The sequence below is a fragment of the Leopardus geoffroyi genome, chromosome E2 (assembly GCF_018350155.1).
Source record: "Leopardus geoffroyi isolate Oge1 chromosome E2, O.geoffroyi_Oge1_pat1.0, whole genome shotgun sequence".
NCBI classification, from domain to species: domain Eukaryota; kingdom Metazoa; phylum Chordata; class Mammalia; order Carnivora; family Felidae; genus Leopardus; species Leopardus geoffroyi.
In genome coordinates, this window is record NC_059335.1 from 7,959,845 (window position 1) to 7,987,151 (window position 27,307).

The 27,307-nt window shown below is 50.2% G+C and overlaps 1 protein-coding gene across 6 annotated transcripts in view; it reads left to right on the forward strand.

Annotated features, from left to right (window-relative positions):
* Positions 1-6,950: 6,950 nt before the first annotated feature.
* Positions 6,951-27,307, forward strand: part of IZUMO2 (IZUMO family member 2) — a 32,440-nt gene continuing 12,083 nt past the window's right edge. For 2 of the 6 annotated variants that reach the window (XM_045441780.1, XM_045441783.1), the window contains exon 1: positions 20,490-20,660. Coding sequence is in view for 2 of the 6 variants with exons in the window: in XM_045441784.1 (XP_045297740.1) it covers positions 6,986-7,217; positions 7,427-7,501; positions 11,296-11,382; positions 11,603-11,623; positions 13,331-13,411; positions 16,596-16,722; positions 18,481-18,523 (666 nt within the window). In the remaining 4 variants the exon portion in view is untranslated. Of the gene's footprint in view, positions 7,218-7,426; positions 7,502-11,295; positions 11,383-11,602; positions 11,624-13,330; positions 13,412-16,595; positions 16,723-18,480; positions 18,588-20,489; positions 20,661-24,938; positions 25,052-27,307 lie in introns of those variants that run through there. The other 4 variants (XM_045441784.1, XM_045441786.1, XM_045441782.1 and 1 more) reach the window with 4 other exon arrangements.

The following is a 27,307-nucleotide window of genomic DNA, read 5'->3' on the forward strand; positions in this document are numbered from 1 at the left end:
GGGCTGGGCCCCGGCAGTCGACGGGGGAGGGGACAGCACCCCCACCGCACCCCAACCTCTCCCGCTCCCACCCCGCACCCCCACCAAACCCGCCACCTGCCCCTCCCCCACTGCACCCAAACCCTCTCCCGCCCACCACTCCCCACCAGCCCCTCCACACCGCACCCTAGCCCTCCCCCCCCACCACTCGCCCCCGCGTCACCACACCCCACCCCTCCCCCCCACCGCACCGCCTCTTCCCCACGGCACCCCAGCTCTTTCAAACCCACCATTTGCCCCCTACCTCGCCACACCGCACCCCCACTGCACCCCGCCCCTCCCCCACTGCGCTCCCACCCTCTCCCACCCACCGTACCCTGCTCCTGCCCACCCACCGGCCCCTCCCCCACCCTAAACCTCTCCCACTCACCACTGCCTCCCCCCTTCCCTGCACCCCACCAAAACCCCCACCCGCCCCCCCTCCACGGCCCCCACACCCTCCCCAACCAACCCAACTTATACCTCCCCTCCCCCACCACACTCCCACCCTCCCCCTAACCTCCTCACCTGCCCCTCCCCCACCGCGCCAACACTGCACCCCGCCTCCCACCCCCACCCAATCCTGAAGCTGTCTCCTCTGATTCTGCCTCCTCCTCTGGGCCCAAAGCCAAATCCCTCCAAACCGTTTCCCTGGCATTCTTTCCCACCAGCCTCACACCGACGCCAAACCAGGCCGTCAGCGTGGCCCAGCAGGGTGCCAGTGACCTCATCTCGGCTGCCTGGCCCCACTCCCGCTTCTGTCCCTACCAACGCACCCCAGCGTGAGTGGCTCGACCCTGCTAAGCCTCATTTGCCACATCTGTCAATAAGGATTTTTTAAGCCGTGTGCTGCTGATTTAATGTGCTAAAGATTGCCTTCATTTAGACAATACACTATCTTATGTCAGTTGCTTTACCAGGTTCGTGGAGCACCGTGAACCCTCTGAAAATATTCGGGGAGCAGTTGCAGCTGTGGGGGCAGCGGCAGTGTGTGCATAACACATTTGGGGACACAGTGGAGCTGGCAAAAGCATGGATCCTGGATCTGGACCACCTGGGTTCAAATCCCAGCTCTCCCACTAACTGGCTGCGCCGCCTGAGAATAGTTACTTAACCTCTCTGGGCCTCAGTCTCCCCGTTTATCCATGGGGGTCAAAACAGCACCTGTCTCACTGAGCTGCTGTGAGACTAAATGAGTTGCTGCGTGTCAAGCATGGTTGGGACAGTGCCTGGCATGTCGTAAGTGCTCAATAAACGTTAGGTGTTGTTTTATTCGTTTTAATTTTTTAATCTTTTCGGGAAGTTTATTTATTTATTTTGTAACATTTATTTATTTTTGAGACAGAGACAGAGCATGAATGGGGGAGGGGCAGAGAGAGAGGGAGACACAGAATCGGAAGCAGGCTCCAGGCTCTGGGCCATCAGCCATCAGCCCAGAGCCTGACGCGGGGCTCGAACTCACGGACCGCAAGATCGTGACCTGAGCTGAAGTCGGATGCTCAACCGACTGAGCCACCCAGGCGCCCCTTTATTTATTTTGAAAGAGAGAGAGCACGAGCAGGGGAGGGGACGAGAAGGAGGGAGAGAGACTCCCAAGCAGGCTCTGCCCTGTCAGCGAGGAGCCCCACACGGGGCTGAAACCCACAAACCGTGAGGTCGTGACCTGAGCCTGAATGGAGAGTCTGACGCTTCACCAGCTGAGCTCCCCCAAGGTGTTGTTTTCTTACTTCGTGGGATCGTTGTGAGAGTTACTTGAATTAAACATGAGTATCTAGAATAGCGTGTGGCACTTGGTACAAGCTAAGGGGGACCAGAGTTCGCTGTCCACTAGCAGAGTTTCCACCACATTTCCCATAATGCCCCTGAGCCTATGGGACATTTAGGGAGCCTTCCCAAGGCCACACAAACACACCATCATTCCACCATCTGGCTGCCTGTGGTGGTTTGGGAATACATCCACAAATTCTTCCCTTCGAAGGGTGGAGACTAATTCCCTTTCCCTTGAATGGGAGCCAGACTCGACGGCTTAGACTCGATGGCTTGCTGCTAACAGATAGAACATGGTAGAAATAACGGGGTGTGACTTCTGAGGCTAGGTTACAAAAGACATTGCTCCTGGGGGCGCCTGGGTGGCTCAGTGAAGTGACCCGCTTCGGCTCAGGTCCCTTAACCGACTGAGCCACCCAGGCACCCCTATACTCCTTATTTATTTTTTTTTTTAATTTTTTTTTCAACGTTTATTTATTTTTGGGACAGAGAGAGACAGAGCATGAACGGGGGAGGGGCAGAGAGAGAGGGAGACACAGAATCGGGAACAGGCTCCAGGCTCTGAGCCATCAGCCCAGAGCCTGACGCGGGGCTCGAACTCACGGACCGCGAGATCGTGACCTGGCTGAAGTCGGACGCTTAACCGACTGCGCCACCCAGGCGCCCCATTATTTAATCCTTGGGCCAACTTGTAACGTAGGGACTCTTGTCACTTCATTTTACGGATGAGGAAGCCGTGGCACAGAGAGGTTACCTAATGTACCTGAGGCCACCCAGTAATTAAGTGTAGGAGCTTCATGATTAATTCATTCAAACGCAGGCAGCCGGACCCACCCCAGCAGTACCCTTAACCACCTGGTTCACACAAAGCCAGTGTTAGTTGTATTTTTTTATTTACTTGTTTTCAGAGAAAGAGCACGCGAGCAAGCGGGGAAGGGCAGAGAGAGAGGGAGAGAGAATCCCAAGCCGGCTCCGCACTGTCAGTGCAGAGCCCGACGCGGGTCTCAAACCCGCGATCCGTGAGGTCGTGACCAGAGCCAAAATCAAGGGTCGAACACTTAACCGACTGAGCCACCCAGGCGCCTCAAGTTTTATCTATTTCTTAGTTAACTCTGCTCTGCACTCCCATCCACACTCTTTTTCCTTCCCTGCCAGAGCTCCCATTCTGTCCTGTTTACGTGAATCCTTTTGTTTATAGGTGTTCTTCCACCCTGCACATTCTTGGAGGGATGTATGAATCTTTAACTTATATCAACAGTATTGGGTGGGTAGTTCTTGCTCTGCTCCTTAGTATTTTCACTTGGGTCCATTCTTGTTGCTTCCTGCACAGCCTAGTCCATTGCTTCCTGTGGCTGCAGAAGCCTCCGCGCTGCACACTCCAGGGCACGTCCTCGGTGATGGCCACCAGGTTGCCTTTGACAGTCCCATCATAAACAACAACACTGTGGTTGGGGCACCTGGGTGGCTCCTGATATCAGGCTTCAGACTTCATCTCAGGTCATGGTCTCACGGTTGGTGGATTCGAGCCCTATGTAGGGCTCTGTGCTGACAGCTCAGAGCCTGGAGCCTGCTTTGGATTCTGTGTTTCCCTCTCTGCCTCTCCCCTGCGGGTCAACGCTAAAAAAATTTGTTTAAATAAATAAAAATCAACAACACTGTGACAAACAGCAGGCGCCTGGTGGGCGAGTTTGAGAACTTCTTCAGCCTCTCCACCAAGAAGAGTGGAATTGCTGGGCTGTGAAATCTGCAGATGTTTAATTTAACCAAGTTTTGCCAAACTGCGCTTTAACGTGGCTGGATTATCAGAGAAATAAAACCGGTTCTGCTTCCTGATTCTTCCCGCCTCCGACCCGGACCTGAGGCTTTGGTGCTTAGAAGCTGTGGCGTTTACAGCCTTTGTTCTCCTACTTTTGTTTTCCACCCCATTCTGACAACTTCTTAGGGCGGACGGCCCCCTGACTCGCTGCGTGCACGGGGCACGGGGATGGGAGAAGAGGGAAGGCCTACAAGTTTCGTATCTCCGCTCTCACCTCAAAGTATGGGCTCCGCGGCAGTAGCTACGATTTTAAGTGGCTCCTTCTGGGTAGGCGAGAGCAGCAGGAAGTCATGGGTGAGACTCAGGTCGGGGAGAGGCATTGCACTCGGGTGTGAGCTCCCCCTTGTGGTCTGATGGCCCATTACACCTGGTGTGATTCCCCCGCACCAACCCTGGCTAATCACATCAACTGAAATGGTACCTATTGGACACCATCTTTAGACTAGACCAGCGATGTCCGATTGAAATGAGTCCCACGTGTAATTTCAAAATTTCTGCTGGCCATATTAAGAAAGCAAAAAGAGGCAGGTGACTTAATTATAATATTTTATTTAACTCATACCCAAAATGTTATCATTTCAACCTGCAACCAATATAGAAATTACTGTAACATTTTGCTTTTTTGTCCCCTTTGGTACCAAGCCTTTGACACGTTCTCGGGATAGCGCATGTCAATTTGAACACTAAGTCTTCTCTAAAAACACTTGATCTCTATTTAGATTTCATGATATTTACTGCTGAGGAAGCAGAGTCACATAGTCAAGTTGTTCCAAACATGTTGAAAGATTTCCCAGTGACTGAACTGAGAATCCATTTTTAAAAATCTAAGTTTAAACCAATTACAATTAAATAAACTTAAAAGTTCAGTTTCACAGGGGCCTCTCCGTGGCTCAGTTGGTTAAGCCTCCAACTCTCGATTTCGGCTCAGGTCATGAACTCACTGTCATGAGATCGAGCCCCGTGTGGGACTCCAAGCTGAGTGTGGAGACTGCTTAGGATTCTGTCTCTTTCTCTCTCTCTCTCTCTCTCTCTCTCTGCCCCTCCCCTGCTCTTGTGCTCTCTCTCTCCCTCAAAAACAAAAACAAAAACTCACACCTCATTTCAAGTGCTCGACAGCCACGTGTGACCAGTGGCTTGCACACTGGAAAGCACACACATTGGTTCACACCATTTCACCTTTGACATAAGGCAGGTATATTATGACTCCCCATTTACACGGGAGAAAATTGAAGCCCAGAAAGGGAAATTGACTTTTTTTCATTTTTCTTTCACTCAAAAAATACTTATTGAACATCTATTGTATGCCGGGTTCCTTCCAAGGGGTTAGGGACATAATGGTGGACAAAATACACATAGTTCCTGGCCTCAAGGGGTTTGTTGGATGATACGTGAGAAAGACAAAAAAATATTATCGGTTGTAATTAACGTGAGGACAGAAACCATCAGGATAATGAGTTAGTGGCAAACTGTGGTCCCCCCCTAATTATTATTACATTTCTACATGGTTGAAAAGAGTCAAAAGAAGAATAATATTTGTGACATGAAAATTCTATGGAATGTACATTTCAGTGTCCATAAATAAAGTTTTATTGGAACCCAGCCCACCCACTCATTTCCACATTGCAACCTGACCTTCAAAAAGTGTGCTGATCCGTAAAGTAGGGAACGACAAAGGTTGACGTGCTTTATAGGGGGTAATCTGGGAGGACTTCTCAGAGGAGGTAATATGGAAGTGGAGGAGTTAGGAGGCATTTGGGAGGGTTGAATCAATCAAATCAATGTTAAATGTCCTGAGTGCAAATTTTACAACTCTAGATATTCCATATACCTCCTATGAAAGGAATCAGACAGTATGTGTCTTTTTGTGACTGGCCTATTCCACTTAGCATAATGGCCTCAAGGTTCACCCATGTTGTAGCCTGGCAGAATTTCCTTCCTTTTGGAGACTGAATAATATCCCGTTGTAGGCATATCCCACATTTTGTTCACCCATTCATTAGTCAATGGGCACCTTGTTCGCTTCCACAGTTTGGCTTTTGCTAATAATGTTGCTGTGAGCATGGGTGGACAAATATCCCTGAGCTCTGCTTTGAGTTCTTTGGGGTATATACCCAGAAGCGAAATTTCCAGATCTCTCTAGATTCTTTTTTTTTTTTTTTTTAATTTTCTTTTTAAAAAAAAATTTTTTTTTTTAACGTTTATTTATTTTTGGGACAGAGAGAGACAGAGCATGAACGGGGGAGGGGCAGAGAGAGAGGGAGACACAGAATCGGAAACAGGCTCCAGGCTCTGAGCCATCAGCCCAGAGCCTGACGCGGGGCTCGAACTCACGGACCGCGAGATCGTGACCTGGCTGAAGTCGGACGCTTAACCGACTGCGCCACCCAGGCGCCCCTTTTTTAAATTTTCTGAGGAACCTCCATACTGTTTTCCATAGCAGTTGCTTACATTCCCACCCAACACTTGTTGGGTGTACATTCCCAACACTTGTTATTTTCCGTTTTCCCGATAAGTAGGCATCCTAATAAGTGTGAGGTGGTATCTCATCGTGGTTTTGATTTGCATTTCCCTGTTGCTCAGAGACGTTAAGCATCTTTTCATGCACTTATTAGTCGTCTAGCTTCTTTGGAGAAATGTCTGTTCAAGCTCCTTGCCCATTTTTCTTTTTATGTATTTATGTATGTATGTATGTATGTATGTATGTATGTATGTATGTATGTATTTATTTGAGAGAGATAGAGAGTGAGTGGGGGAAGGGCAGAGGGAGAGAGAGAATCTTAAGCAGGCTCTACACCCAGCACAGAACCTGACCAGGGCTCAAGCTCAGGTCTGTGAGATCGCGACCTGAACCAAAATCAAGAGTTGGACATTTAACTAACTGAGCCGCCCAGGCGCCCCAGGACTGCGTCCGTTTTATTCAGTCTACCTCCAGCAGCGGCTGCTCCACTGGAATTTGTTGAACAAATGAATGTAAACTCCATGTGAACAGAGACTGTTAGCCTCTGCTGCATATCGGGTGCTTAGAACAGGGCCTGGCACATAGCAGGGGCTCAAAAAACACGGGTTGCGTGAATGAATGTAAGATCCAGGAGGGCAAGGCAGAGCTCTCTGTTTTTCTAGACTCTCTCCCTAGCTTCTAGAACCTTGCCTGGCACATAGCAAGTGCCCAGCAAACAGGTGCCTGCGCACAGAGTATTTCCACGCCCGCCCCCCACCTCCTCCCTGACCCCGCCCCCACCTCCTCCCTGACCCCGCCCCCTCCTCCCTGACCCCGCCCCCACCTCCTCCCTGACCCCGCCCCCACCTCCTCCCTGACCCCTGACCCCCTGCTTGGGGGGTGGGGCCGGCCAGGTTCTCACTCCAGGACGTCACAAAGGCCCTGCCATGCCTCTGGCCCTGGCCCTCCTGCTGCTGCTGGGCCTGAGCGGCCCCGGAGGCCGGGGCTGCCTGCAGTGTGACCACTCGGTGCAGGAGGCCCTGAGCCAGCTGCGCTTGGCCCTCGTCCCCAAACGCTTCCATCAGGAGCGGCTGCAGGCCCGCGCCCGGGCCCTGCTGCTGGGCATGGAGGGGCCTTTCTTCCGGGACTACGCTCTGAACGCGTTTGTGGGGAAAGTGGGTGCGTGCTGGAGAGGGGAGGGTGCCTGGCACAGCGGGGGAAAGGGACACGTGGAGGGTAGCGGGGCTGGGGTGGGGAGACAGGCGCTTTGGGGACCACAGTCCCCGAGAGGGGAGGGTGGGACCAGTCCTGGAGGAAGATGGGGGGGGGGGGGATGTCCCTTGGCTCTCTGAGGGACCCACTGGAATTTCTTCCCCTCTTGCCCCCAGGGATAGATCACCTGGAACACGTGGCGTCCTTTATCAAGAACCAAACGAGCCACTTAATGGTTAATCCTCTAAAAGGTAGGCGCTAAGGGGGAAAGCCTTATCCCAGCCCCCTTCCCCGGCTTCCTTTCCACAGGTCCACCCCGCCTCTCCTTGGTATAAACAAAACAAAACAAAACAAAATAAAAACGTGCATATAGCCTTCGGTGTGTGTCTGGCAGGATTCTAAGTGTTTTATTCAAAAAAGTCTAGGACAGTTCATCACTGTGGGCACAGCTGTGATCTGCCCTTTACAGAGCCGGAGACTGAGGCTCAGAGAAGTTAGGTGACTTGGCCAGAGAACACAGCTCAGACACTGCAGTGCTAACCCCCTTTCTGGTTTTGTGGTCAGTGGCCCCAGGGGTTGGTCATTCGAGGGGCTGAAGGTGAGGTTTGCTTTCTTCCCCACGCTTGTCAAACTGCTGTAGTTTTCCATTTCTCTTCCTTTCTCTTCCCTCCATCCGTTTTGTTTTTTTTTTTAAAGAGGAACCTGAACACCAGAACACTGTCCTAAGCTAGGGGGGGTGGGCAGGGAATTAGGTCCTCCTCCCAGAACTTTGAGAGAAGCGTAGCCGGCAGAGCAGAGGCCCTGAGGGTAGATTCAAAGCCTGGCTAACCTTAAGCAAGCTATTTAACTTCTTTGTCTCTCAGTTTCCTCATCTGTAAAATGGGAACAAAGCCAGGCCAACAGTAAGTGCTCCACAAATGCTAGCTAGTAAGATTCTTATGCCGTGCCTAGCCTCTACGCCTACGGCACAGGTTGGCAAAATACAGCTGGGGGCCAGATCTGCCAGCCCCCTGTTTTCGTAAATAAAGTTTTATTAGAACACAGCCACACGCTTTCATTTATATATTGTCTACAGCTGCTTTTACCCTCCCAGGCAGAACTGAATAGTTGTGACAATGACCGTCTAGCCCTCAAAGCTGGAAATACTTATTATCTGACCCTTAACAGACAAGGTTTGGAGCAGGAAGCCTCGTTAGAATCCCCCAGAGAACTTTTAAAACATTCCAGGGGCACCTGCAAGGCTCAGTGAGTTGGGGCGTCTGACTCTTGATTTCAGCTCGGGCCATGATCTCACGGTTCATGAGATCGAGCCCTGTGTCGGGCTCTGTGCTGACAGCACGGAGCCTGCTTGGGATTCTCCCTCTGCCCCTCCCCCGCTCTCTCTGTCTCTCAAAATAGATAAATAAATATGGGGGGAAAAATAAAAAGATACGGGGTGCTTGGGTGGATCAATCGGTTAAGCATCTAACTCTTGGTTTCGGCTCAGGTCATGATCTCACCATTGGTGGGTTTGAGTCCCTCGTTGGGCTCCATACTTTCCAAGCAGAGCCTGCTTGGGATTCTCTCTCTCTCTCTCTCTCTCTCTCTCTCTGCCCCTCCTCTGCCCCTCCTAAGAAAGAAAGGGGCGCCTGGATGGCTCAGTCAGTTGAGTGTCCGACTTCAGCTCAGGTCATGATCTCACAGTTTGTGAGTTCGAGCCCCGCGTCGGGCTCTGTGCTGACAGCTTGGAGCCTGGAGCCTGCTTGGGATTCTGTGTCTCCCTCTCTCTCTGCCCTTCCCCCACTCATGCTCTGTCTCTCTCTCTCTTTCCCAAAAATAAATAAACATTAAAAAAAAAGAAAAAAAGAAACTCACTTTTTCAGTAGGCTCTATGCCCAACATGGGGCTCCAACTCATGACCTCAAGACCGAGTCACATGCTCTACCAAGTGAGCCAGCCAGGCACCCCAAGAAAGACACTGTTCACAGCCAGGATATCCCAAAGGCCTGGAGGAGCCAAACCTTTTTGGGGGATGTACAGGGTTTGAACGACCCGGACCTCCTGAGTTAACCCTTTACTGCACAATATAATGTATCAAATGAGGACAAGTACTATGGAGAAAATACCGCAGGGACAAAGGGAGAGGAGGGGGTGCTAGGGGTAGGGTGGGGGCTGCAGCGTAAAGCCAGGCAGCCCGGGGGGGTGGGGGGGGCGTCACTGACCAGTCGACATGTGAGCAGGCCTGAAGGAGAGGGGTAGAAGGCCGCAGGCAGAAAGCGGTTACTACAAACCCCTGAGCCAGGACTATGTTTGGCATATTCACAGAACCTCAAGGAAGCCAGGGAGGCTGAAGTAGAAAGAGGGAGAGATGTGGAAGATGAGGTCCCAGAGGTAAGGGGGCGGGGAGGGGTAGATGGGGAAGAGGCTTCTAGGCCATGGTGAGGACTTTTGGCTTCTATCCCAGGTCACATGGGAGGGCTCTGAGCAGACGCGGGATACGGGTGAGCTGACTGCGTCCCTGTGTCCCTCTGGCTGTGGAGGAGAGATTTGGGCAGGGCAAGGGGTAAGAAACTTTAGTGACGGCCCAGGCAAAGAAGATGATCACGGCGGGAACCAGGGCGGTGGCAGGGGAGGGGGTGGGAAGTGATGGGATTCCTGGATCTATCTTGGATGTCGAACAAACAGGCTTTGTTGACGTGCATGTTGACAAGCGGCACGCGGGGGTGTGGAGCCGAAGGGCCAAGGCTTTGTGCTGAGCCATTAGAATCAGGTGGCTCCCTTGGGGCGCCTGGGTGGCGCAGTCGGTTAAGCGTCCGACTTCAGCCAGGTCACGATCTCGCGGTCCGTGAGTTCGAGCCCCGCGTCGGGCTCTGGGCTGATGGCTCAGAGCCTGGAGCCTGTTTCCGATTCTGTGTCTCCCTCTCTCTCTGCCCCTCCCCCGTTCATGCTCTGTCTCTCTCTGTCCCAAAAATAAATAAACGTTGAAAAAAAAAAATTTAAAAAAAAAAAAAAAGAATCAGGTGGCTCCCGTCTCCTAAGGCAGAGAAGTCCTGGGGGTCAGGAGGAGGTTTGAAGGAGAAGATCAAGGTTCCGTTTGGGACTTCCTGAGTGGAAGGTACCCATCAGACATCCAAGTGGAGATCCTAAGTGGGTACCTGGCGACCTGCATGCGGACTTTGATGAGGGTCTAGGCTACTGATCGAACGTGGGGGGCATCAGTGTGTAGAGAATGGCGCTGTCCAGTGCAAATATGATGGGAGGTGCACGTGGGAGCCACACGTCATTTTCAATTCTCTAGTAGCCACGTGTTTAGAAGGGTAACCAGAAGCAGGGGAAATTAACTTTTATTTTGCTTAGCCCCGTACCTAAATTACCATTTTGACGTGCAACCAGCATAAAAATTGTGGAGGTGTTTTATAGTTATTTGATTCACACCAGGCAGAGTGTGAGCGGCAGAGAGAGGGAGACGCAGAATCGGAAGCAGGCTCCAGGCTCCGAGCCATCAGCCCAGAGCCCGACGCGGGGCTCGAACTCACGAACCGTGAGATCATGACCTGAGCGGACGTCAGACGCTTGACTGACTAAGCCACCCAAGCACCACACAGCATGTTTTATACTAACGGCATATCTCAGTTCAGGTCAGCCCGTTTCGAGTACTCAATAGCCACGTGTGGCTCGCGGCCGCCATATTGGACGGTGCAAGATGCAGGTAACCTACGAAGCCATGAGCCTGGATGAGGTCAGCTGGATGAAGGAGTGAGTGTGGACAGAGAAGACAGGAGAGTGGATCAGAAGAAAGGAAAGGAGAGGTGGCCAAGTGCACCCTCCTACTCCTTACCAGATGAGGAAACTGAGGCCAGTGGAAGGTGGTCCGGCCTGGAGCGCCCACCGTGGATCAGGAGCTAGGTGCAGGACCTTCCAGGCCACAGATTTGCCCAGTGGACCTGAATGATACCCGGTCTTGGTTACTCCTGGTGAATGAAAAGGAGTTTCCTCATCTCTTCGAAGCTGCAGACGGGTTCGCTGGGTGCCTCCACCCCACGAGGATCTCTCTGTCTCTCCTCAGATGGGCCTCTGCTGGAAGAACTCGTAGCTCTCAGGGGCAGAGTAATCAAGGAACTCAAGAAAGTCTTAAAATTGTACGAAGCAAAAGGTGAGGCATCTCTCTCCACCAAGCTCCCCCGCCTCTCCCCCATCATCATCCCATCCCCTTCTCCCACTTTTTCTCCCAAACTCTTTGCTCATCCCCCCTGTGACTCAGCCTTCCCTGCCTCTCCCCAATATTCCCTGCTCTCTTTCCCCCCTGGTCCCTTCCCATCAAATTCTCAGATCGCTCTCCTGACTTCACTCCCTTCCGCTCTTTTCTCTCGCAGCCTGCAGCCGCAAAATTTGCCGTGAGTCCTGGATTTATCGTCCCTTCTCTACCCTCCTGCACCTCTTTACCCTGTCTCCCCCAAATCAAGCCCCACTATCCTCTGCTCCATCTGGCGGTTCGTCCTCCTCCCCAAAGCTCTAGTTAGTATCCAGGGATCACTGATTTTTGAGGGATTGTGGAAGTGGTTGCAACCCGCAAAAAAAAGTATTTGGGCGGGGGGGGGGGAACGTTAGTCTGATGGGATAGGCCATGTCATAGTAACAAAACCCCACATCTCCATGGTTTAACGAAAGATTTATTTCTCTCTTACCCAAATTCCATTGAGAGTTGAACAGTTCCTCCACTGCACCTATGTTGCAGCTTCTTTTAAAAATTTTTATTTTAGGGGCGCCTGGGTGGCGCAGTCGGTTAAGCGTCCGACTTCAGCCAGGTCACGATCTCGCAGTCCGTGAGTTCGAGCCCTGCATCGGGCTCTGGGCTGATGGCTCGGAGCCTGGAGCCTGTTTCCGATTCTGTGTCTCCCTCTCTCTCTGCCCCTCCCCCGTTCATGCTCTGTCTCTCTCTGTCCCAAAAATAAATAAACGTTGAAAAAATTTTTATTTTAGAAAGAACCCAAGCCGGGGAGAGGGGCAGAGGGAGAAAGAGAGAGAATCCTGAGCAGGCTCCATGCTCAGCACAAAGCCCTCCCTGGGGCTCAATCCCATGACCCTGGGATTGTGACCTGACCAGAAATCGAGAGTCAGATGTTCAACCAACTGAGCCACCCAGGCACCCCTCTGTTGTGGCTTCTAAGGTAGCTTCAGTGGGGGAGAGAATAGAGAAAACTCCTACAGGGACTTTAATGGATTGGCCAGAACTCTGGTCATATGGTTGCAACCTACTGCAAAGGAGCCTGGGAAATGTAGTCTTTTCATGCGATAGGCAGTGGAGGAGACTGATCAGTGAGCATCTAGCCAGTATATGTCACCAGGGGCTGCAAAACAGGAATGTAGGAATGCAAACGTTCTATTTGTAGACATTTAATTAAACATTTGTTTAGTTAATCGAATGTCTACAAATGTTGGTCAACTGGACAACTGCAATTCAATTCAACTCTTCAATGATTATATATATATTTTTTTCTTTAGAGAGAGAGAGCACGAACAGGGGGGAAGGGTAGAGGGAGAGAGAGAGAGTGAGAATCGTAAGCAGCCTCCACGCTCAGTGCAGAGCCCAACACGGGGCTCCATCCCACGACCCAGGGACCATGACCTGAGCTGAAATCCAGCCAGATGCTCAGCCAACTGAGCCACGCAGGTGCCCCTATGTAAAATTTATTTTTTATTTTTTATTTTTTAAATTTTTTTTTCAACGTTTATTTATTTTGGGGACAGAGAGAGAGCATGAACGGGGGAGGGGCAGAGAGAGAGGGAGACACAGAATCGGAAACAGGCTCCAGGCTCTGAGCCATCCGCCCAGAGCCCGACGCGGGGCTCGAACTCACGGACCGCGAGATCGTGACCTGGCTGAAGTCGGGCGCTTAACCGACTGCGCCACCCAGGCGCCCCTGTAAAATTTATTTTTAATGCGAATCGGTGCATTGTGCTCAGCTTGCTTGGCTGCATGTGGACCCTCCAAATCCAGGAGAGCCAAGGGATATCATGCCCTCTTTCCCCTCTGCCTTCCTGCTCTTTGCCATTCCTCTGATACCTGCCCTCACCCCACTTCTCCCTTCCCTCCTGCCCAGGCTTGCTAAAAGAGGAAGTCTTGGACTGTTTACATTGCCAGAAGATCAGTCCCAGCTGTATCCAAAAAAAGTACTGTTTTGGTAAGCTCCTGGGGGGTGGGGGAGACAGGGATGCATGAGAGGTGAAGACAGCTGTGACCCAGCAGATATGGGTTTTGAGTTCTCCCACAGGGAGCCTTCAGTCCTGCACTCATCACCTGCTTACAGTGGCCCAGATGTCGCTTCCACATTCCGAAATTTGCGTTCCCCCACTGTGAAATAAGGAAGACTCCACTGTAACTTTATTTTTATTTATTATTTTCTTAAATGACTTTTAAAATATTTTTTTAAGTAATCTCTACACCCAACGTGGGGCCTGAACTCACAACCTGAGATCAAGAGTCATATGCTCCACTGACTGGGCCAGTCAGACACCTGTAACTTTAAAATGTGTCAGGGCGCCTGGGTGGCTCAGTCGGTTAAGCGTCTGACTTCGGCTCAGGTCATGATCTCGCGGTCCATGAGTTCGAGCCCCACGTCGGGCTCTGTGCTGATAGCTCAGAGCCTGGAGCCAGCTTCGGATTCTGTGTGTCCCTCTCTCTCTCTGCTCCTCCCCCATTCATGCTCTGTCTCAAAAATAAACATTAAAAAAAAAATGTCTCTACTGCCAGAATGGCAGGTGCTAGAAAAACATTCTTAGCCAGTGCCATACCTGGGGAGTCCAGAGGATCTGCTGAATTCACTCACTCACTCATTCATTCCTTCAGAGATTTTTTAAATGTATCTTTCTGGCAGAGAGAATAGTACAGTGAGCCCCTATATACCCATCAAGCTTGAATAATCATGCTGGAACTTTTCACATGCTGTTCCCTCTCTGTCACACTATTCCTCTTACTCCCTCATTTCAATAAAGTCTCCAAGTTCACCACCTCAAACAGGACTCCCTGATCACACCCTCTAAAGGAGCACTTCCTATCAAATTATGTTGACGATGGACATTCCTCTATATTTGTTTCACTTTATTTATAGCTGTGGTATTTTTAAAAACGTAATCTCTATGCCCAACGTGGGGCTCAAACTCATGTCCCCAAGATCAAGAGTCACATGCTCTGCCAACTGAGCCAGCCAGGTGCCCCGCTGCCATGGCATTTTGAAAGGATTCAAGCATTGTGAGATTTCACCCATAGAGTGCACCTCTAAAAAATAAGGACGTTTCCTATGAAATTACAATGCCATTCTCATACCCAAAAAACCTAGCAACAATTGTTAAATATCAAGTGACTCTGAGTCCCTTTTGCAACCTCCCTAATTGTTCCCAGAATATCTTTCACAGCTAATTATTTCCAACCAGGACCCAATGAAAGGACTTCTCATACTGTTCAATTACAGTTTTTTTCCACTTTTTAAAAAAATTTTTTTTAACTTTTATTGATTTTTGAGACAGAGAGAGACAGAGCATGAACAGGGGAGGGCCAGAGAGAGAGACACACACACAGAATCCGAAACAGGCTCCAGGCTCTGAGCCGTCAGCACAGAGCCCGATGCGGGGCTTGAACCCATGAACCACGAGATCATGACCTGAGCTGAAGTCAGCCGCTTAACCGACTAAGCCACCCAGGGGCCCCTATTTTATTTTATTTTATTTTATTTTATTTTATTTTATTTTTTACAAATGTTTATATATTATTTTTGAGGGGGGGTGCAGAAAGAGAGAGAGGGAGACTCAGAATCCAAAGCAGGCTCCAGGCGCCTAGCTGTCAGCACAGAGCCCGATGCAGGGCTCGAACTCACGTACTGTTGAGATCATGTCCTGAGCCCAAGTTGGATGTTATCCGACTGAGACACCCAGATGCCTCCCCCCACTTCTTCTTTTTTTTAATTTAGAAGAGTTTCTCTTGTCAATCCCCACCCACCCCCCCCATGACACTGACCATTTGGAAAGAAGGGATTTGTCCGTTTGCTTCTTTAGAATGGTGGTTAACTACAACAGATATTACCAGTACCCTGTAATGCCCCCAAACCGAGGATCAGCAGAACAGAGACAAGTGTCTCGTATTGCCTACATTTTAATGGGGTGAAGGGTTAACTAGGGTTTCTCAGCCTTGGCACTACACACAGTTGGGGCTGGAAAATTCTTTGTTATAAGGGCTGTCCTGTGGATGTTCAACAGCACCCTTAGTCTCTCCCCAGCCAGATGCCAATAGTATACTGCCCACCCCCCCCCCGCCCCACCAAAGTCCTAACAATCATTTCCAGTCTCCATACATTTCCAAATGTCCCCTGGGGCACAAAATTGTCCCCAGCTGAGAACCACTGCTAGACAATTACACGAAGGAATAAACGGATTAATTTCAGATAGCAAATGTGCCCTAATGAAAACAGAACCATTTGATAGTGCCTGGGGGGTGGGGGTGGGGTGGGGGGATGCTGCTTTAGAGGGTGCAAGTGGCAGGACCTCTCTGAAAAAGTGGTGTTTGAGATCTAGAGGAAGTGAGGGAGTAAGGAACAGTGTGAATGAGGGAGGGAACAGCAGGTGCAATGATCCTGGTCGAGCAACATGGTTGAGCAACAAGAAGGAAGCTAACGAGTGAAGATGGGGGTAGTAGCTAGCTAGTCACATGGTGACCAGATTGTCTGGTGGACCATGGTGAGGACTTAGGCTTTTATTCTGAACGAGAGGCGACCTCAGGGAAAGCTCTGAAGGAAGAGGGAAGTGAGAGGGCTTAGGTGTTAATGGGCGCCCTCTGGGGGCCATGTGGGGAACTGTAGGGTGAGGAGAAGCGGGAACCAGGAGAGGCGCTTTGATGGGGGCTGGACCAGGTCGGGAGCCCAGGAGGTGGCTCAGACTCTGGATCCACTCCAAAGGTGAGGCCAAGAAGCTCTGCTGGCAGAATGAAAGGCGGGGGGTGGGGTGGGAGGGACAATTGGAAGATGCAGAATGGGACTCCCAAGGATCTTCAGGGTCCCCAGCTAAGATGCAGACGACTGTCTTAGCGCTAGACTCTCGGCGGTCCCTGTGATGTGCCCTATAGACAGTCGGTGCCGTGAGGGCAGGGATGTATACTGGTGGGGTGCGCGGCAGTATCCAGAGCACCTAGGACGGCGCCTGGGCACAGAATTTGAGGAATGGGTGCCGTGGCGTCGGACCCCCGGGAGAGGGCAGGGGATGGGGAGGGAGGAGGGAGAGGGAGGCTCAGGTTGCCGGGGGAGCAGGTGGGTGTAGGTGCAAGGCCAAGGAAGGGCGATGACTCGGAAGTCAAGGTTGTCTCCCCACCCCACCCACCAGTTGACGGGCAGCCCCGCATGAGCCTGCAGTATGAGAAGGGGAGTGGATACCAGCAGCAGCAGGTGCTGTTTGGGGCCACCATCTCCGTGTTCCTGGCTGTCCTTGCCTTTGGGGTCATCGTTGCTTCGTAAGTCATCCCGGCCGTCTCCTGAGGCCTCCAAATGCCCCACTGGGCCCCTCAAACACGGCACTGCCCTGGCTCAGTCACTCTGTCCTTTGGGAGTCCCCTGTGCGCTCACTTTATTATTTTTTTTAACGTTTTATTTTATTTTTGAGAGAGAGAGAAAGAGACAAAGCACGAGCGGGGGAGGGGCCCAGGGAGAGGGAGACACAGAACTTGAAGCAGGCTCCAGGCTCTGTGCTGTCAGCACAGTTGGGGGCTCGAACCCATGAACTGTGAGATCATGACCTGAGATATATATATATATATATATATATATATATATATATATATACACATTTTATTCCGTGAATGTGCTGGTATGAAGACAGATGTCATCCGAGCTGAATTCGTTATTATATATTCTTCTTTATCCTTATTGTTGTGTTAATTTGTTTTCTCCTGCTTTGCAAAGTGGTTACGATGAAAACATTTCCAGAGGCTCCAAGCACTGAGCCCGCGGGCCCAGGGGAGAAAAGGCCCTCGCCCTCCGCTCTGCCCTTCTGAGCGACTCCCTCACCTTGGCCTTCCTGTCGCCCCCACCAGCCCCTCTCCTCTTCTCTCCGGCACCTTTTCAGTCAGTCTCTGCCTCCCCCTCCTGCTCCTCCCCCTCCTGCCCCTCCCCCTCCTCTCCCCAGCACCTGGCGAGGAGAGTTAAGTCATGAGTGTCAGCTCTCACTGTGACCTTGTTCCGTGTCCCCTTCTCCCTCCCTCCCTCTTTCTGCCTCTCCCACGTGGCTTTCTCCACCCCGGGTCCCCCACTTTGAATCTGTGCCTCTCAGTCTCTTTCTGCCTCTGTCTCTGAATGTCTCTCCCTGTCTCTGGGTCTCTGGCTCCCATCCCATCTGCCTTGCAGACTGTCGCCCTGTCAGCTCTCTCGGGCTTCTTTAAATCTCCCTCACTGTTGCCACCTCCCTTCCCCTCCCATCTCCCCTCTCTTTCTCCAGCCCCTTCCCCACCTCTCTCTCCCCTTCCCCCAGGTTTGAACCTCTCCCGCTGTCTTCACTCAGTCTTCATTTCTGTCTTGCTCTGTCTTTCCTTTTCACATCTCTGGATTTCCCATTCTGCCTTGAATCTTGTTTCTCTCCCCCCCCCCCCCCCCCGCCCCGGCCCCAGCCTTTTGCCCAAGTTTTGTCTCGCCCCTCTGGCATCCTTGGTAATTCCTTGGCTTCCCTCCACCCCCCCCCCCCATCTTCAGATGGCTTTTTCCTCTACTTCTGTGTCGCCCTCCCCTTCTCCTGTGAGGACAACCAGTCTTTGAATGAATGGAGGGTCCAGCCTAAATCCAGAATGATCTCATTTTACCTTAATTTAATTACATCCACAAAGACCCTATTTTCAAATGGGGTCACATTTGCGGGTCGTGGGGATTAGGTTTTGGGTATATCTTGCGTGGGGCCACACTTCAACTCGGCGCACCTGCTTCTGTCTCTTCCTTTCCCTTCTCTGTGAGTCTCGCCCTGTGTCTGTGTTTCTCAGAGTCTCCTCTGGTCTTGCCCACTCTTTCTGTTTCCACATTTTACCCTCACCTCCTGTCCCAAATTTTCTCTCCTCCCTCCTCCTGTACCAACACTGATTGGCTGAGAACCCTAGAAATCCGCCCAGATACCCATGATGTCACCAAATAAGGCTGATGATTGGAGGGAAGTTTTGGGGTGGGGGACGGTTGACCTGGAGGGACCTGAAGTTCTGTTTGTAACCTCCAGGCTTTTTCTGTCCGACCAGGGCTGTTACTTACAGGCAAAACCGAAAACTCCTGCTGCAGTAGGGCGGTGGCTTGGGAGTTTGTAAGGGGAAAGGAAAAGAAGTTTAATAAAGTCTATGACAAGTTCCTCAACGTCTCTGTCAGTTTCTGGAGGACTCACCAACTGGGTGCTCCCCAAGGGTTGGGGCCAGGTCTCACTCATCTGTAGGTACCAATTACCCTACATCAAAGCAGGAGTGATTTGGACCTTCAAGAGGCATGGACGGCCCATGATGAGGGCTTGAAAGACAACCATTCCTACTCTGGGGAGGAATGCGTCCTAGTGGGACCCTCAAGGATGGTCTGGCGAAGGAACAGCAGTGGTCAATATAGAGAATACAGGTTCCGCTCCCTATCTGAACTGTTCAATTTTCACCCTCTGTGTCCCTGAATAGATTCAGATCAACTTTCATGTAAATCTTTTGCTGTCTGAACTCTTGCTTTTGCTAACCAAAGTAGTAAGCAAAGACATTTGGATAATATAGTGTCCTTATGTTTCTGAACTTACTAGGAAAACTATTGCTATCTCATTCAGGATTTGAATAATGAGGGTGTTTGGTGGGAGGGATAGGGGTTGATAAGAAAGACCAAACGTAGTTGAAGCTTCAGTGCCCAGCACAATGCTTGGCCCAGAACAGGCTCTCAGTAAATATATGTTGAGTAAATGAGAATAGTGTTGAGGGGGAAGAGGAGGAAGCAAAAACTATATTGATCCGTACACTGAGGGCCTTTACATGCCAGGGAAAAGAGCTTGGTGGCTTTCCTCAGGTTCTGGGATTGGAACCCCAAATATTGTTTGGGTCGAGGAAGATAAAGTTAACACGGCAGGTCACATTCATAGAGGATAGAAAAGTACTCAGCTCCATTCCATTGTGGCTGCTGTGAAATAACAGCTCAGTGTTTTCCGATCTTCAGAGGTATTTTTTTCTTTCTTTCTTTCTTTTTTTTAAATTTTTTTAGTATTTATTTTGAGAGAGCAAGTGAGCAGAGGAAGGTCAGAGAGAGAGAGAGAGAGGAGAGAGAGAATCCCAGGCAGGCTCCATGCTGTCAGCGCACAGCCCAACATGGGGCTCAATCTCACGAAGCTTCAGCGGATCTCATGACCTGAGCGGAAATCAAGAGTTGGAGGCTTAACCAGCTGAACCACCTAGGTGCCCCAGATCTTCCGAGTTTTCAAGACAACCTAGATATTCAGATTTTTTAAAATGTGAAATCACTCCATAAGCAGTTGTGGGCAACTAATTTTTTCAGAAACTGAATCCCAACCCAAGACACGTTTTGTTACCATTATGAGGTGACAGGGAAACATGGGGGGCTGAGTGTTGCTTATATTTTTATGCTAGAGATTGGCGAACGAAGTTTAAGTGTAGAACTAGCTCATGGGACGCTAATGAACTACATTTCCCAGAATCCTCTCCGCCCCTACAACTACATCCGTTGCCATAGATACTACCAATCCACTACAGTAAAAGGTAGGAGAGAGTGCTTTTATTTATTTATTTTTTTTTTAATTTTTTTTTTCAACGTTTATTTATTTTTGGGACAGAGAGAGACAGAGCATGAACGGGGGAGGGGCAGAGAGAGAGGGAGACACAGAATCGGAAACAGGCTCCAGGCTCTGAGCCATCAGCCCAGAGCCCGACGCGGGGCTCGAACTCACGGACCGCGAGATCGTGACCTGGCTGAAGTCGGACGCTCAACCGACTGCGCCACCCAGGCGCCCCGGAGAGAGTGCTTTTAAAGAGCCGGACTCCAGCAATCCGTTGCCAAGATACCAATTTTGGCACATGCTCAGTAGAGAGCGCTTGGAATGGGGACGTTTGGGAGAGGTGGAGCAGAAGCTCCAACCCAAAGGATTCTGGAAATGGTAGTTTCCGGCCTCCTCTCCCTCTCCCCGCCCCCCCCGCCGGCGCAGGCGCACTTCTCTGAAGGCAACGGATCCTGGTCGCCTTGGTGACGTCGCTCCGGGCACGCATGACATCACCCTCACCAAGCGCCCTGGCGGAGGGGGTGGCGGGGGGAGCCGGGCTACAGCAGAGAAGTCAAAGATACTCGACCTCGCGTTCATTTCGTAAGCTGGTGTCCTGACCCAAGCGCACTCCGGCGAAGGCTCTAGCCTGGGAGTCTTAAGTTGACAGTGTTGTTCACTCTACAAATCCAGGTACTCCCTTACCTTCCTCGGAACAGTGCACAATAAACGGATAATTAAATTGTGCAGAAATTACAGCGTGATGAATGCTCCAGGAGAGCACAGTCTGGGGCGGGAGAGACAGTTATCAAATGATAACAACGCAAATTATTATAATATCCGCGCTAGGTTTACTGGGACGGTCCTGTGGAATCCCTGGAGCGAGCAGAGTTGCGAGCTCCCGCCGGGCTGGGTGGGGAGAGGGGAAACGTTCCCATAGGAATGGCTGTAACAGCTTGTTGCAGGTAACGTCGTTTTCCAAGAGATAGAAAGACCGTTCCTGACAGAGGGAACAGCGCACACAAAGGTCAAGAGGTCGGAACTATTAATAACTTTTAAAAATAATATTTAATGTTGATAATATTGATGGCAAACATGAAGGTGATGGTGTCTGTAACATACTGGTTTTTCAGTGTTTGTTTGTTTATGTTTATTTTTAAGAGAGAGAGTGAGAGCAGGGGAGGGGCAGAGAGAGAGGGAGACCGAGGATCCAAAGCAGGCTGGGCAGAGTCAGCACAGAGCCTGATGCAGGGCTCAAACTCAAGAAACGCGAGGTCATGACCTGAGCCAGACGCTTAACCAAGGGGCCACCCGGGCGCCCCTATTTATTTTTGAGAGAGAGACAGAGCAAACGGGAGGGGGAAGGACGGGGGGGGGGGGTGGCGAGAGAGAAAGAATCCCAAGCAGGCTCGGTGTTGTCAGTGCAGAGCCTGATGCAGGGGTCAAACCCATGAACTGTGAAATCATGCCCTTAGCTGAAATAAAGAGTCCAACATTTAACAGAATGAACCACCCAGGCGTCCCTGTAACATTCTGTTTCAATGGCTTTACTTATATCAACGGATTCAAATCTCATTTATTTATTAAGGTAATTATTATCTCCCCATGTACAATAGGGGAACGGAGGTATAGAGAGGTTGGTGACTTTCAGTGTTACACAACGAATACGTGGGGTTAACCATTATGCTGTGTGTCCCTTGCCCCGGGGTCCTAGAGTAATTGATCCCTTACTACCTGCGAAGCACTGTGCTGATTGACTTCTATACAACATCAAATCCTATTGGACCAAGGCCCTACCCTTTTGACCTCATTTGATCTTAATTACTTCCCCAAATGCCCTACCTCTAAATAAAATCAATTGAAGGTTAGGGTTCAATATATGAATTTGGGGGGACACAAGCATTCAATTATAGCACACTCCCACATCCCACCCTTGCATGCCAGCCACAAAGAGCTACTTATATCTCTTCCTCCCCTCTAGGCTTCTGTTCACTGTGTTCCCTTTGCTTGGAACAACCCACCTCATTCTCTGCCTTCATTGGTCACATTTATGTCTCTTCGCCCATTAGTTCTTGTCTTCCAAGTTACAGCCAAGTTGAGACCTCCTCCGAAAGTCCTCCGTGATTGTCCAGACTGGGTTGAAGGCCCTCTGTGTTCATACGTTGCCCTGGGCTATCTCCCATCAAGCACACATATTATTACACTAGGTCCTAACTACCTGTAACCATGTCTTTATCCTGTATCCTAATCCTAGCAATAGTGATTGGTCCAAGGGGTGGGCCCAAGATCCAAGAAGGACCAATCAGGACCCTTCCCTGGGATTGCTATATGAACTCCATTGCAACCGTGCTACTTGCATCAGCCAATGAAATGCAGATGAAAGTGACATATGTCCCTGAGCTCATTTAACTTGCATGACCACCCAGTGAAGGAGGCATTGCTCCCCCACTTTAGAGACAAGGATACCTACAGGGAGGATTCGAGTAACCCATACAAGGCCCAGCGCTAGTTAAGGACAGAAGTAGGGCTAATGTCCATGTAAAAAGAGGACGAGGCACCAGAGCTCTCTCTCCACATGCTCCTGTACCAAGGAAAAACCATAAATTTCTGTTAAGTCATTCAGTCTATGGTATTTTGTTATGGCTGTCTGAGCTAAGATAGAATGTCATGAAGCAAAGCAAGGCCGACTCCAGGCTCACGTAACTTCAGATACAGAGGGCGGAGGAAGGTCTGGATCTGCTCTGGGTGCAGAAAGACCATTCTGGGGGCTGTGTGTGAAAGAGCCTGGAGGGGAGACACTGGGGGGCCAGGAGGATCGGGATGAGACCGCAGTGAAGTTTTAGGATGTGAGGACAAGGCTTGAGCCAGGACCAAGTTCACGGGCAGGGAGAGGGCAGCAGAGCTGAGGAGTCTGGCAGTAAGAAGAGGGGCTTCACTGGACCCTCTGTCACTCGTTGGGTCTTTGAGTGTTGGGGCTGCAAAGGTCTCTCTGGGGCTGTTTGACACATCTTCACGGGGTGGTTGTAGGAGTTAAATAAGCTAATAAAACTCACTGCCTGTTGTCAGTAAGTGACAGCTATTCTCCTTCCGTTTTGCCCATGGTTCATCTAACTTTTACTCATGTGTACACATATATTTTACATCTTTACAAACATGAAGGATCTATAACTTTGAGATTTTTCTTCTTTTAACCTTCATTCGCAAGTGTCGCCCCATGTTACCGTGCAGTCATCATAATTATTTCAGGCTTGATAACATTTCATAGGCAGGATATACCTTTATTTAATCACTCCCCTGAGTCTATATAACTGAAAATAACTTTTTATTAGTTGGTTCTGATTGGGGATGGCCCCCTCCAAGTGACAATTCAGGGACCTAGGCTCCTCCCATCTTCACGTAACTTCAGCAGAAGAAGAAAGACTGGGGAACGTAACAAGTGGGAGGTCTGGGCGTGGCATACGTGTCTCTTCTCTCATTTCATTAGCCAGAACTTAGTCACGTGACCACCCCGACTGCAAGGGCATGTGGGAATTGTAGTCTAGCTGTGTGCACAGAAAGTAGGGAAAAGGCTTTGAGGAAGAGCTATTTGCCACACATTATCCTAATGAGGGATTATAGCGAAGAAAACCTAGGTGCAGAGAGTGGAAGAGAACTTCCCCAGATCACAAAGAGATTAAAATCTATCAGGCAAATTTTATTGGCACTAAAATCCAAATACCTCCCCTTTTTTTCCATTAGATTTTTCATCATTCTTGTTTGGAAAGAGAAAACCTATTGTGTTTTTTTTAAAATGTTTATTTATTTTTGAGGGAGCGAGACAGACAGAGAGTGGAGGGGTGGGGGCAGAGAGAGAAGGAGACACAGAATCCAAAGGAGGCTCCAGGCTCTGAACTGTCAACACAGAGCCTGATGCGGGGCTCGATCTCACAGACTGCGAGATCATGACCTGAGCCAAAGTCAGGCGCTCAACCGACTGAGCCACCCAGGCGCCCCAACCTATTGGCTTTTATTGATTAATTTTGTACCCAGTAATTTTACTTAATTATTTTATGTTTATCATAACATTTCAATAGATTCTCTGATTTCCAAAACAGCAATCATATCATATTCAAAGAAGGATGAAATCCCAGACTTCTCCGTTCCAATTATATACCCTTTCTTTCTCTTGTCTAACTGCACCCGATAGTTTTTCCAAAAGTGGTAATGCTGGATGGTTTGTTCTATTTGGACGGACAGTTTGTTCTGACTTTCATGGGGAAGCTTTTGGTGTTTTAGCATTACGCCTGATTTTGGGTTTTGATTATATGTATATAATTAAAAACAAGGGAGAGACAAGTAACTCCTTAAGATTTTTGTCATTACTGTTCAAGATGGGCCCATTCTTAAATATATTAAGTTTATGTAGAAATGGATGACTACTGAACATTCTCAAAACCCCTTTCATATCCATGATTATATATTACTTTGTATATCAATTAGCAAATTATGTAATAGCCCAATATTGAACCATCCTTGCATTCCTGGACACACATCTTCCAGCTCCCACCGTAGGGGTCTATTTCCTATAGAGGTATTAGGTGACAGGTGACACGGAGGCAAACAGGGAGCGGATGCCCAGGGATATTGCGTAATTCAGTGACAGACTCAATTCATTCACCATCAGTTTAGATGGGGTGAACTTCCACGAGTCCTGTGGACTTCAGCTACAGGGGAAACTTGGGTTAAATGGGTTAAATGGACTTTGACGTCACCTCCTGTGGAGGGCAGTTAAAAGACTCTAGCTAAAATGGGAATATTACTGACGGTGTCAGTACAGCCAGATATTTCTCAGTACCGGGTTCCCCCCGGCCCCGCATCGTACTCCCAGACTCCATTTCCCAGCATTCCTCCGCCCGTAGAGACCTTAGGTCTGGAGGAGAGTGAACCCGCAGAGGTTCCTGGGAAATGTAGTCCAACTGCGAAGCCGCGTTTAAAGAACCAAGGTTTAAATAGTTCCGAGACCGGAACCGCGCAGGCGCATTCCGCGGCCCGCCAGAGGGAGGGTAAAGGCCTGGCCGTCCAGCGCCACCCACGGGGGCGCACAGGTGAGTCCCGACCTGGTGGCCCGGAGTCTGAGCTGGTGGGTGCGGGCCGTGCCAGGCAGGCTGGCGGGCACTCAGAGGCGGGTCCGAGTCGTGCCTGGGTGGGCGCTGTGGGCGGCGTCCCGCCCCCTCCTATCACTCTGGAGGGCGCCCCCCGGGCGCCTCTGCCCCCCGCGCCGCTTGGAGGATCTCAGCGCGCAGGAATTGGGCGTCTGCTGTTTGCCTGGAGTCAGGCGAGCGCGGTCTCTCCGAAGGGATCCTGTACGTTTCCTCACTTCGCAGGTCAAGAAACAGACTCTGCGGCTTCTCCCAGGTCCCAGGGGTCGGCCTGGGATCACACCCTGGGATGTCTGACCCGAAAGCCTCCGCGTACTCCGCACAGTCACGCCCTCCGCTTCTGTCCTCCTTATCCTGAGCGTGTTATCTGGGTCTCTCATCACTTTCTGATCTCCCTGCCCCCCACCGCAACCCCCATTCAGCCCCCGTCTCTTTGTGTCTCTGCGCAGCCCCCTTCCTCAGGAGTCTGGGTTTTGGTTTTGTTTGTTTGTTTGTTTGTTTGTTTGTTTTTTCTAGAAACAAGGCCATTTTCTTCCAAAACCGCAGCACCATGATCTCATCAGGACAGTAACGTCGGTACAAACTATTAGCTAATCCACAGACCTTCCGATGCTGCTAATTGTCCCAATAATGTACTCGATGGCAAAAGAAAATCCCATATCACACACCGCGTTAGGTATTAGGTCTCTAGAACAGTTAGTTTTTCAGTCTTTCTTTGGTCTTGATGATCTGGGCAATGCTGAAGATTATGGATCAGGTTCTTCTGGAATGTCTTTTAGTTTGGCTTTGCTCAGTGTTTCCTTGCGATTAGATTTCGGTTTGGCAGGAATACCTTGGCGGGATGCTGTGTTCTCATCAGATCAGGAGCCCTGTGATGTCTGTTCCTCCATCACTGGTCATGACCGCCTTGATCACCTGGCTGCATTGGTGTCTGCCAGGGGGCTCCACTCTAAAGTTGCCTTCTCTTTGTTATTATTTTCTTAAGTTTGTTTATTTATTTTTGAGAGAGGGACAGACAGAGAGAATCCCAAGCAGGCTCCGTGCTGTCCACACGGAGCCAGACGAGGGGCTCGATCCCACAAACTGTGAGATCATGACTTGAGGCGAAATCAAGAATTGGAGGCTTAACAGGTTGGGCCACCCAGGAGCCCTTTCTTTTTTGTAATTATTAAGTGACTTGTGAGGAGATACGGGAGAGCCTGTAAGACTCTGTTCCGCATCAGGATTTCACCTACTGGTTTCAGCCTGAGCTGCGTGCGCCCCTGTGTCACTGGGTGTAGTGAGGCGTTTGCCTGGAAACACACGAGATTGAGTCTTTTTGTTTCTAGACTGTATCAGTTGCCCGTTGCTGCCGTAACAAGTTACCACGAATTTGGTGGCTTCCAACAACACAGATCTGTTCTCTTACAGTTCAGGGGGTCAGAGTGGTGCTCCCTCTGAAGGCTCTAGCGGACAATCCGTTTCCTTGCCTTTTCCAGCTTCTAGAGGCTTCCGCGTTCGTTAGGTGAGGCCTCTTCCTCCGGCTTCAAAGCTGGAGGGAGAGCGTCTTCTCTCTCTGACTCTGCTTCTCTTGACTTGCCTCACGTGGCCTTCTCCTCTGAGTCAAATATCCCTCTGTCTCCCTCTTATCAGGACACTTAGGATTGCACCTAGGACCCAACCCGGATGATCCAGGATAATCTGCCTATCTAGAGGTGCTTAACTTAATCACATCACAGGCGCATCCTATAAGATATCTTTTTAGGGCCATTATTCAGCCCACCACCTGGTCTATGTCCAGGCCTGCCTCCCCCACCGGGCAGGGAGCCCCTTTAGGGCAGAGCCGCACGTCACCCATCGTTCTGTTCTCCGATGAGTATGTCACCCTCACATGAGTCTCAGAGCGTATTTGATGAATGAGCGGGGGTGACCATAGTCTGAACACCAACTTGTCTTTGGCAGAGATATTTTTTGGGGGAGGGATTTTTAAGCTTTATAATCTTAAAAAAAAATTTTTTTTTTAATTTACATCGAAATCAGTTAGCATCTAGCATGACAATGATTTCAGGAGTAGATTCCTTAGTGCCCCTTCCCCATTTAGCCCATCCCCCCTCCCACCACCCCTCCAGCAACCCTCAGTTTGTTCTCCAGATTTATGAGTCTCTTCTGTTTTGTCCCCCTCCCTGTTTTTATATTATTTTTGTTTCCCTTCGCTGTGTTCAT